Below are 12,500 nucleotides of genomic sequence, written 5' to 3' on the forward strand. Positions count from 1 at the left end.
CAGTTTAGGCCGATACGTATTCTTCTACCTATTTTTGGTAAAAAAAATCGCAATAAGCGTTTATCGGTTGGTTTGCGCAACATTTATAGCGTTTACAAAATAGGGGATAGTTTTATTGCATTTTTATACGTTTTTTTTTTTTTACTACTAACGATCAGCGATTTTTTCCGTGACTGCGACATTATGGCGGACACTTCAGACAATTTTGACACATTTTTGGGACCATTGTCATTTTCACAGCAAAAAATGCATTTCAATTGCATTGTTTATTGTGAAAATGACAGTTGCAGTTTGGGAGTTAACCACAGGGGGCGCTGAAGGAGTTATGTTTCACCTAGTGTGTGTTTACAACTGTAGGGGGGTGTGGCTGTAGGTCTGACGTCATCGATTGTGTCTCCCTATAAAAGGGATGACACGATCGATGCAGCCGCCACAGTGAAGCACGGGGAGGCCGTGTTTACATACGGTTCTCCCCGTTCTTCAGCTCCGGGGAGCGATCGCGACGGGGCGGCTATAAACGAATAACCGCCCCCTCATCCTGGATCGCTCCCACACGATTAACGACTGCCATATGTACCGGGGGGGTCCCGATCGGACCCCCGACCCACGTCTAGGCAGCGACGTGCGGGCATGTCGTTCTGCCTGTCCGTGCCATTCTGCCGACGTATATGTACATGCGGCAGTCGTTAAACGGTTAAAGTGGAACTTCACTCTCCCGATCAACATTGATTATTTTTAATCCTTATGCAGCTAGCATTAGTAAATCGATAGGAAAGTATTATATATTTACTTGTTTTATTTGTATTTATTTTTTTACCATTCTTCAGTGGCTTCCTGTCTAAGGAAATGATGCCATGCATCCCAGGAGTCTTCAGGAGGGGAGAAGAGGAGGAGAGATTTTCTCAGCTAAGCACACTCTCCTGTATGCATACTTGAGCTAAGGGCAGGAAGTAAATAATCTGCCTTACTCAAGATAGCAATGACCAGAAATACTAGTTGGTAATGCAAAGAGATTTCTCAGCAAAATAAAGCACAGCAACATGGATAGATGGGGGAATTTGCTCTAAATATAAAAAAATGTATTTAATAGCGTTTTTGGCTTGTGGTGAAGTGAAGATCCACTTTAAAGGCCAAATATTATACACCAGTTGGTTACTATGCCAGTATTTATTAGTTGCAGTACTCATACCAATAAATATTATCAGTAATTGACTGACCACACTGGGAAGCTAAAAACTGCAGTCAAAGTAAATCTAAGATCTGCATTCTTATTTACTGTAAATCTTGAGGAGGGCAAATGGTGTGGGGGTTATTACCAACGTTTATTTGCCCCACTTCCTTTTTTAATGTGGTCTGATGATGCTACCTCTCACATACAAAAAGCCAGATGTACAAAATATATGAATATATACCAGTACTGAATGTTCTTTTAGATCCACCAATAACACTCAGTCCTAAGTTATAAGTCTGAGGCCCCGTACACACGACCAAGTTTCTCGTCAGAATTCAGCCAGAAACTCGATGGGAACCGTATTCTGCCGAGGAAACCGGTCGTGTGTACACTTTTGGCAGAGGAAACCGACGAGGAACTCGTCGAGCCAAATAGAGAACATGTTCTCTATTTCCTCGTTAGTCAATGGGGAAACTTGGCTCGCCGAGATCCTCGGCGGCTTCACAAGGAACTCGACCAGCAAAACGATGTGTTTTGCTCGTCGAGTTTCTCGGACGTGTGTACGGGGCCTGAATTGTGTTTGTAATGCATAAAGCAGGGATGGAGCTCACACTTAAGTACACTACATATGACAGACGCTCCTACTGCCCATCTACTGATATAACAATGTAATAGAAATATATGTGCTCACCCGATGCTGATATGTTGCCACAAAACTGAAAATGAATTTGGTCTCCTTCTTGAAGAGCTATTGCTTCAGAGGGCTCAGGTGGTCCGGTGTATCCAGTGTCTATTAAAGCTGAGATTTCCCAGTTTAATTCCTTAGAGGGAACCAGTTCTACAATGATGTTGTGAAAGTTGTCTTTCCTTTTATACAAAACCACATTGACCATTGTGCTGTGTATAGCAAATTCCAAACTATGAATAAATTGAATCAAATGTGGGGCATCCATAGCCAAAGACAGACGAACTACAATAAAGCTAAAACATACAGTGATCGATTAAAATGTGCTTTTAATATTAACTTTATAATAAACAAGTTGCTGAAATCTCTCAAACATGTATGATTGTTTATGTATGAGCAATGTTTAAATCGTAGTAACTGAAAGAAGACTACTGTACTTAGTATTTTTAAAAACATTGGGCCAGATTCACAGAGCAAGTACGCCGGCGTATCTACTGATACTCCGGCGTACTTTCAAATTTGCAGCGTCGTATCTTTAGTTTGAATCCTCAAACCAAGATACGACGGCTTCTGGCTTCGATCCGACACGCGTACGGCTTTGTACGCCTTCGGATCGTAGGTGTAATACTTTGGCGCCCGCTGGGTGGAGTTTGCGTTGTTTTCCGCGTCGGGTATGCTAATTAGCTTTTTCCGGCGATTCACAAAGGTACGCGCGGCCGTCGCATTCTCTTACGTTGTCGCTAGTCGGCTTTTCCCGGCGTATAGTTAAAGCTGCTATTCTGTGGCGTATAGATAGACGTGCCATGTTAAAGTATGGCCGTCGTTCCCGCGTCGAATTTAAATTTTTTTCTTTTTTGCGTAAGTCGTCCGTGAATAGGAAAGGATGTAACTCACGTCTACGTTCAAAAAATTGCGTCGGTGCGACGTCATTTCGCACAAAGCACGGCGGGAAATTTCAAAACGGAGCACGCGCAGTTCATTCGGCGCGGGGACGCGCTTCATTTAAATGAAGCACGCCCCCAACCCGCCCAATTTCAAATGCGCCGCCAGAAAAATACTATGCCGCCGTAACTTACGGCGCGATTTCGCTGTGGGTTCGAAATTCCGCCAGGTAAGATACGGCGGCGTAGCGTATCAATGATACGCGGCGCAAGTGCAAATGTATCTGAATCTGGCCCATTATTGTTTCATCAACCAGCTGGTACATTGACAGAGACTTTTTGTACGTTTGTATAGTAGAGGTTACATTTTCCCCCCAGTATTATGAGCAACTTAAATATTTGACTTCTTTATCATAGTTTTATTTTAATTAGGACATGGTGGGGGTGATTTCTAAGCAGCAACATCCTGTGTTAAGGCTTTGGATTTCGCCAAAATTTGGCATTATGCAAGTGTGACAATTACATCATATCTCACAAAATAAATTCGCTAATAGCTAATAGGAGGAAGGAAACATGCAATTTAACCACTTCCATACAGGGCATTTTCACCCCCTTCCTGCCCAGACCAATTTTTAGTTTTCAGCGCTGTTGCACTTTGAATGACAATTGCGCGGTCATGCAACACTGTACCCAAATTAAATGTTTTTTCCCCCACAAATAGAGCTTTTGTTTGGTGGTATTTGATCACCTCTTCAGTTTTTATTTTTTGCGCTATAAACAAAAGAAGAGCGACAATAAAAAAAAAACAATATTTTTTACTTTTTGATTTAATAAATATCACAATTTTTATTTTTTTCTCTCCTCAGTTTAGACCAATACGTATTCTTCTACATATTTTTGGTAAAAAAAAATCGCAATAAGCGTATATTGATTGGGTTGCGAAAAAGTTATAGCGTCTACAAAATAAGGGATGGATTTATGCCATTTTTATTTATTCATTTTTTTTATACTAGTAATGGCGGCGATCTGCAATTTCTATTGTGTCCCTGACATTGCGGCGGACATAACGGACACTTTTGACACGTTTTTGGGACCATTCACATTTATACAGCGATAAAACTGCACTGATACTGTGTAAATGTGACTGGCAGGGAAGGGGCTAACACTAGGGGCGCTGAAGGGGTTAATATGTTCCCTGGGAGTGATTCTTACTGTAGGGGGAGGGGGACCCACAAGGGGAGGAGACCGATGTGTGTTCCTCTGTACTGGGAACACACATCGGTCTCCTCACCTCTGACAGGAGGTGGATCTGTGTGTTTACACACACAGATCCACACTCCTGCCATAATCGTCGGCAATCGCGGGTGCCCAGCGGATGCCGGGCACACGAATCGGGCCAAGATTGCTACTCCCTCATTTTTTTTTTTTTTTTTATTGTGACATGTTCTAGCTTTGCACTGATAAACAAACCCGACAAGATGGATGACATGTGGGTTGTTGTGTGATACAGTGCAGGTGTAATGTGTTATTAACCACTTCCCGACCGCCGCATGTATATGTACGTCCACAGAATGGCACGTACAGGCAAATAGGCGTACATGTACGTCCTTGCCTTCTAGCGGGTGGGGGGTCCGCTACATGCGGCGGTCGGATTCCCGCGGGGAGCGATCCGGGGGGACGACGCGGCTATTCGTTTATAGCCGCTCCGTCGCGATCGCTCCCCGGAGCTGAACAACGGGGAGAGCCGTATGTAAACACGGCTTCCCCGTGCTTCACTATGGTGCTGCATCGATCGAGTGATCCCTTATATAGGGAGACTCGATCGATGACGTCAGTCCTACAGCCACACCCCCTTACAGTTGTTAACACACACTAAGTGAACACTAACTCCCACAGCGCCCCCTGTGGTTAACTCCCAAACTGCAACTGTAATTTTCACAATAAACAATGCAATTTAAATGCATTTTTTGCTGTGAAAATGACAATGGTCCCAAAAAATTGTCAAAATTGTCCGCCATAATGTCGCAGTCACGAAAAAAATCGCTGATCGCCGCCATTAGTAGTAAAAAAAAAAATGTAATAAAAATGCAATAAAACTATCCCCTATTTTGTAAACGCTATAAATTTTGCGCAAACCAATCGATAAACGCTTATTGCGATTTTTTTTTACCAAAAACAGGTAGAAGAATACGTATCGGCCTAAACTGAGGAAAAAAAATGTTATATATGTTTTTGGGGGATATTTATTATTGTAACATTCATTATTGCACTCCAACAGTGTGAATCCAGCCTAAGGTACTTTGTGCGTTATGGTGCTGTTTATTCCAAATGTCAGCCCCAATGCTCTAACACAAAAAGTGCTGACAATCTTACCGATATACCATGCACTACAAGGTGAAAACATTGGATGGGCTGCCTTAAGAGAATTCACATCAACATGCAACACACTGCATGTTAGGGCTCATGTGGGGACTGTGAAGGGACCCTAAAAGTCAAAAATGATTTATAGAATACGAGGAATGACTGTTGTGCTAAGTACACTTTAGTAGTCTTGCCGGTTTATTTGCTCTCAAAAGTTTTTAATGTAAGTCATACCCATAAAAATGCTAAATGTCAGATAAGTAAGTGGATTAGTTTACCTTTGTAAATGTTCACTAATTTCAAATGAGACAATTCCATTCTGCACGTTCTTCACCACAATGTCATCCAAGACAATCCACTGATCTTCCTTTAATGCCAGCAATTTCAGTAATTCACTTGGATTATCCCCATGCTTCCTCACTGAGGCACTTACAGCCCTGTAATATAATAACATGGTATTTGTGGATTTAACCAAGTCATTTACAAATAAACAAAGCTTTCCATCTGGAGATAATATTGAAATCCTAATATTAAAAGTGGTTTGAAGTATGAAAGTTAATAATTATATTTATGGGTATAAAATCCTCTGAGCAGGTGGCTAATATTCACATTTACTTTCCAAATTACAGAATGCAATGAGGACAGTTGCGGTGGAGGGCAATAATGGTAAAACAAAAGCCTTCAATGGTTTTTATGATGATTTGCTCAGTGATGGAGCTGACATATTCAGCTTCAAACTGATTTTCCAAAAACAAGCAACATCTAAATGGAAACAACAATTTATTTATTTTTTTTCAAAATTACAGGATCCATCCACTCAGAAATTGTATTTTAGTTTTAGAGTGTTGATAAATTACCAGCAAGCGTTTGTGGCTAGATCCTTTCACCTGAATTGCCAGTTCCCCTTTTCTGCTGTGACCATTATAATGGATTTTCAATTTCCCTGTCATATATTTTTAATATTATAAAATGAGCCAGGGGGAACGCTAAGGCTGCAGCTAGAGAAAAGATTATGGGGCATAAGACTATTGCGTGATTTAGCTCAGCAACATCCACTCATAACTAATATTTTAGATGAACTCATACTTTAAATATAATGCTCAACCAAACGTTGAATTGCATTGCATCTTGATATAGCACGGTCATTTACCCCGTAGGATCCTGACACGCTGGTACATAAACTAGGGTCAATTTAGACAGGAGTCAAATAACTTACCAGCATGTCTTTGGAGATTGGGAGGAAACCAGAGTACCTGGAGGAAACCAAGGCAGGCACAGGGAGAACATGCAAACTCCAGGCAGATGGTGATGTGGTCGGGATTCGAACCAGGTACCCTTTTTGCTGCTAGGTGAAAGTGCTACCCACTACACCACTGTGCTGACGTTATTTATAAGTGGAGCTTGTTGGCTCAGGCTCTAGTTTGTTCTATTTCTTGGATTGCACAATACTGAAAACGTCCTGCCATATAGCCTAGCTCTGTCCTTTTTTACCTCACAGTTCCCATCCAACTTTAGCAGTTGATTTACTAAAACTGGAGAATGCAAAATCTGGTGCAGCTGTGCATAGTAGCCCATCAGCTTCTAACTTCAGATTGTTCAATTAAGCTTTGACAAAATAAAAGAAAATGGAAGCTGATTGGTTTCTATGTAAAGCTACAACTTTGTGTGTTCTATGTTCTTCTGTTACATTATCTATAAAAAATAAATAATAAAAGTCTAGCTGGATAAGCAAGTCACCCACATACTGGCAGTTTGTATTTCAGAGGAACCCCAACCTTTTTTTTTTTCTTTTTTTGCATGAAGTTCCCCCTTAAATTCATACCAGACCCTCATCAAACCACCAAAAAATGTAAACAGGATTGGGTCCCCCTAAAATCAGAACCAAATCTTTATCCTTAAAAGGTTCTGTTATTGATTTTAAGGGGGTCCCCAAAGCAATAAAACAATACCCTCCCCAAATCCACACCTCCTGAGCCATACTAGGCCACATGCCCTCAACATGGGGTGTTTACCTTGCCAGCAAGAACTTCCCTGGCAAAGCACCCTACTATCATATTGGTGAAGTGAATAAACACACTGATACTGTGACAATGTCCTTTATTTAGAAAAAATGCTTATGGTGTAAATCCATTATTAATCGCGTCATCCAGAGATGTAGATCCAAGTCAATCATGATGAATGACGGTACTGATAACCTGTCAAGAAAAAATCATGCAAAATGTTTGCTTCTGATGACTGCTCATTGGGAATAATAGCTCCTGTGCCTAAAGGTGAATATAAACAAATGGACGAAGTAACCTGGGTGATGTCATTGACCAAAAATGGACCGTTATACTTTAGGTCAGTGAGGCCAAAGGGTATTCACGGATGTGTCAGCGATTTGGCTTGTTTTAATTTCTCGCAGATCAGCACGTCAAAGTGTATTTTTTTCCAGCAGGTGTTGTCATGCTTTGTGATTGACATGGATCTGCATCACTAAATAATGTGATTGACTATAAGGCTGGGTTCACACTTGTCCGACAACGGTCCTACATTGGGAGCTCAAAATCAATGTTTCCCTATGAGAACTGTCTTAACTGGTTCTACACAAGTCGGTCCGACTTTGAAAATGCTCCCTGTACTACTTTGGTCCTACATTGATCCTACTTCAGCCCATTGAATATCATTGAAGTCGGACCAAAGTAGAAGCCTTGTCCTAACCATCCGACTTTTGACATCCGACTTGTGATTACAGCAGCAGTAAAAGGAATTTATCTCACTCTGGGATTGTTTTGATTGGTCAAAGAACAAGTCAGACTATCACAAAGTCGGATCAAAGTAGTATCCTGTTCATGAAAGTAGGATGGATGTAGGACCAATGTAGGACCAATGTAGGATCAGTGTAGGACCAATGTAGCAGAGCAAAGTAGGATGAAAGTAGTGTAGTAGTGTGAACCCAGCCTAAATTTACATTGTGGTAATTCTTTTACTATTTTGCTTAATAAAGAGATTTTTTTTAATGAGTTATCAGGGGGACTATATACCCCTTAAATTTTTACATGGTAGGACAGTATCCGGGGGGGGGGGGGGCATTTTTTTAATAGGGGCTTCCAGATTTTTAAAAACTCTTCTCTTTGCTGAACTCTGCAACCAGCGGACCAGGCTTGTGGGGAAAAAGGCCCTTGTGTGGGGACAAGGTACCTTACCAATGTGGTACTCTCTGGCAAAGTACCCTGCCCATGTTGGAGGTATGTGGCCTTATATGGTTCAAGGGGAGTGTGTTTACTTGGCCAGTTAGGCTGCGTTCTCGGATAAGGATCTGGTGTAAATTTTGGGGGACCTCGTGCTTTTTTTATACTTTTTTTGTGTCGGGCTCCCACTTAAAACTCACATCAAGAATGAGGGCCTAGTATTAATTTAGGGGAGACCCCTGTGTTGTTTTATTTTTCAAAACTTTCATTGGTGGTTATGGTGCACTATAACCACCAATGACTATACAGCCTACCAACAGATGACATTATCCTTGGTTGCTAGTACAGAGGCAGCTTTTTGTTTTTGGGAGGGGTCCCCCTTATAAGCCATACCAGATAGGACCCACATGTAGGCTAAGGGTTTGGTATAGATTAAAGGAATCCCCTTTGTTTAAGAAATATATATATATATATTTTCTCCTGACCCCTGAGGGGTGCTTTATCCACAGAGAGAGATTACAGTTCACTGGGACATACTACATTCTGAAATGACTGGAACATCGTTGGCTATAATATACATGCTGTTACCTTACAGCAGTAAGGTAAGGGGACACCCTCATTAAAACTTCAAAGGGATATTGGAATCCCTTCTCTGCACCACCTTCATGCTGAATATTTTGGCATAAGCACCAGCACTTTATTGTTGATTGTTTCTTTGATATTTTGATCTTCTAAACAGCATTAGTTTTTGCTGTTTTTCTGCATGGACACTGATGCAATCTCTTATTATCACCTATGTGTGTTGTTTTAGTTTTGCTACTATATAGCAGTGCATGCTTCAATTTAATATCACTGAGCACTCTGTATTTTTGATTGGATGTCATTTGTATCACCAATATCAGCGAGTATTATTTTTTCTTTGATGTTCACATATCAGTTATAGCAACTGTCTTTTCTTTAATTCATCTAAACCAGTGGTCATCAACCCTGTCCTGCAGGGCCCACTAACAGGCCAGGTTTGCAAGATAACTGAAATACATCACAGCTGATATCATTTGCTCCTCAGTGATTGCAGTATTCTAGACTGCATCTCCCCAAGGTAATACATAAAACCTGGCCTGTTAGTGGGCCCTACAGGACAGGGTTGATGACCACTGATCTAAACTATCACACAGCACTACTTATTTATTACAACAATTATGACATAAAAAGTGTTTGGGGACCTGGGTCCTGCCCCAGGGGACATGTATCAATGCAAAAAAAGATTAAAAAAGGGAAGTTGTTTCGGGAGCAATGATTTTAATAATGCCTAAAGTGAAACAATAAAACTGAAATATTCCTTTAAATTTCGTACCTGGGGTGTGTGTATAGCATGCCTGTAAAGTCGTGCATGTTTCCCGTGTTTAGAACTGTCCCTGCACAAAATGTAATTTCTAAAGGAAAACAAGTAATTTAAAACTACTAGCAGCTATTCATGAATTGTTTATTACAAAAATTGTTTATTACAAAAAAGGTGTCCCGCGATGTTCATTCATTTTCAATCACAGCGTCTGACGTTCTAGAGAAAGAAAAAAAACCTGGAAAACTCTGGCTCCATGGGAGGCATCCCTGCTGGGATCCAACAATACATTACAGCCACAAGCAGTTTTAAATGTAATGAAAGTATGAAAAGGGTATGAAAGGCACGGGTAAATATGGTAAAGTATATTTCCACTGGGGAGGGAAATGTATATTGGTCTTTTTTTCTATTATTATGTATGTGCAAACTTAAAATTAATAATAAAAAATCAAAGTAAAAAAAAAAAAAAAAAAAAACAGTTTTCCCTTTGAAATGCAATTTTGCTGTGGTACTGTTATGAACATGGGAAAGATGTGCTACTTTACAGGCAGACTTTGGACACCTCCCCTGGCACGATATTTAAAGGGATATTTAATTTTTATTGTTAGACATCAAGTATTATTAAAATCACTGCTCCTGAAAAAACTTCTGTTTTTAAAACTTTGCTTTGCATTGATACATGTGCAATTTAGATTTTTCACATTCGTGTCTCATAGACTTTAACAGTGTTTGCGTGTTCGCACAAATGTTTTGCCTGTTCGTATGTTCTGCTGCAAACCGAACCGGGGGGGGGGGGGGGGGGAGGTGTTCGGCTCATCCCTAATTAAGAGTAAGGACTAGGCATAAGAATAAGATGACATTTGGCATTCAGCATAAACAGTAGGAAAGACACCTCAAGTGCACCAGTGAGCAGCAGTAACGTTTAATCTACTGAGTGAAATTATACTGGCAGATTGCATTTATGGTTGTGATGCTAGTCCTAGATGAACTGGGCATGCACTCTCCAAAAGGAAAGGATTATTTTAGCAGCGGGGTCAGGGGGCTTGCAGAATACATATGGGAGGAGAAGAATTTCTAAGTTCCAATAAAGCCCCATACACACTATCAGTTTTCCTGCAGGTTTTTCTCTTCAGGTTTACCAAAACCATCTAATATGAGGTCAAACCTTAATGCCGCGTACACACGATCATTTTTCGGCATGAAAAAAACATCGTTTTTAAAAAATATAATTTAAAATGATTCACATCATTTTTCGGGTTCTGAAAAACGACAACATTTTTTTTCCGAACATGCTGCATTTTTTAATGACGTTTTAAACAATGTCGTTTTTCGGGTTGTAAAAAATGATCGTGTGTGGGCTAAAACGACGTTAAAAACCCGCGCATGCTCAGAAGCAAGTTATGAGACGGGAGCACTCGTTCTGGTAAAACTACCGTTCATAATGGAGTAAGCACATTCATCATGCTGAAACAGACAGAAAAGCGCAAATCGTCTTTTACTAACACGGAATCAGCTAAAGCAGCCCCAATGGTGGCGTCATCCGCATGGAACTTCCCCTTTATAGTGCCGTTGTACGTGTTGTACGTCACCGCGCTTTGCTAGAGAATTTTTTTAAAACTATGGGGTGTGGGCAACGTCGTTTTAATGATGAGGTTGGAAAAACTTTGTTTATTCTTCATGCCGAAAAATGATTGTGTGTACGCGGCATAAGAGTTTCAGTTCGTATGCAATCAGACAGGCCCTTGCACTACATGGTTTTGGTAAACCTGAAGGGGAAAAACCTGCAGGAAAACTGATAGTGTGTATGGGGCTTTATAGTTTGCATTCACATTTGCAATTCCCAAAGTTTTTGATCAGTCAGGTGATTGTACTGCTAATTGAAGCCCAGAAATATTTGTGACATTCATAGTCATAACCCTTTTCCATTTTGTTTATTACTTTGGCTATAGTTTGGCTTTAAGGAGAGCACAATCTACAGACTCTGTAAAAATCAGCAAATTTATTGAAGTAATTTTTGCAGGTGCATTAAACATAATGACGTTTTTGAACATCATAAGAAATCCAAGGGCAAACCTTAAACATAACACAGACAGTTAAGGGCCAGATTCATTTAATATCTTAAATAGAAGACCTCATCAAAGAATACAATTGTTTAGCATAAACTATAAGTTTCATACAGCAATGACTTTTCAAAGGGGACATAAAATGGAACACAGACTCCGAACTTGCCTACAAAAACCATAACATACAACGCCATTATTTTCCACTGGGACAATCCTGTGTTCATAGTTGTCTATGATCATAAAATCTATGCTGCTCTGCCTTTAGTAATATCATTAAACCTAAATAACAAGTTTTATTAGCACAGAACATAATAACATTCACATAAAGGTCTGAATAAAGAATGATGAGCGCAAACTGAAAATCTAAAAGTGAATATAAAGACAGTCCATAGGGGACTGATAACAATCAATAAAGATATGCAGTGAATTCAAAATTAGTGAAATAACCCAAAACTGATAATAAATCCAAAAATAAAAGTCCAAATATATAAATCAAAGTTTGGATAAATCAATCTAGTGTGCCAGTGATAAACAAAACTTCTGCACTTCGGGCATCAATGTGGACAATCTTGATAACTCTTTGCTTAGCCTGGGCTCGCAGTGCGCTTACCTCCAGACACTAGGTCATGCGTGTCAACGAAATCCTCCCAAAACTGGAACAGAATCCAAACAGTGGGTAACACGTGTTGCACGGAATCTTCCCAGTGCTGAGATAGAATCGAGGGGCGTTCTCTGTATCAAATACCAGTATAGGTCCAGGCGCAGCGAAGTCGACTCCACAGGATAGCCACAAGGTGTATCAGGAGCAAATGTAAAAATAAAAAGCTCTC

General features: G+C 40.3%; 1 protein-coding gene across 1 annotated transcript in view; it reads right to left on the reverse strand.

Annotated features, from left to right (window-relative positions):
- Positions 1 to 12,500, reverse strand: part of DTHD1 (death domain containing 1) — a 104,709-nt gene that overhangs the window by 17,652 nt on the left and 74,557 nt on the right. Inside the window, exons 6-7 of the mRNA XM_040335147.1 lie at positions 5,377 to 5,535; positions 1,863 to 2,152 (exon numbers count right to left, since the gene is read on the reverse strand). Coding sequence (XP_040191081.1) covers positions 1,863 to 2,152; positions 5,377 to 5,535 — 449 coding nt within the window. The remainder of the gene's footprint in view (positions 1 to 1,862; positions 2,153 to 5,376; positions 5,536 to 12,500) is intronic.

This window comes from Rana temporaria, chromosome 1, assembly GCF_905171775.1.
Source record: "Rana temporaria chromosome 1, aRanTem1.1, whole genome shotgun sequence".
Taxonomy (NCBI): Eukaryota; Metazoa; Chordata; class Amphibia; order Anura; family Ranidae; genus Rana; species Rana temporaria.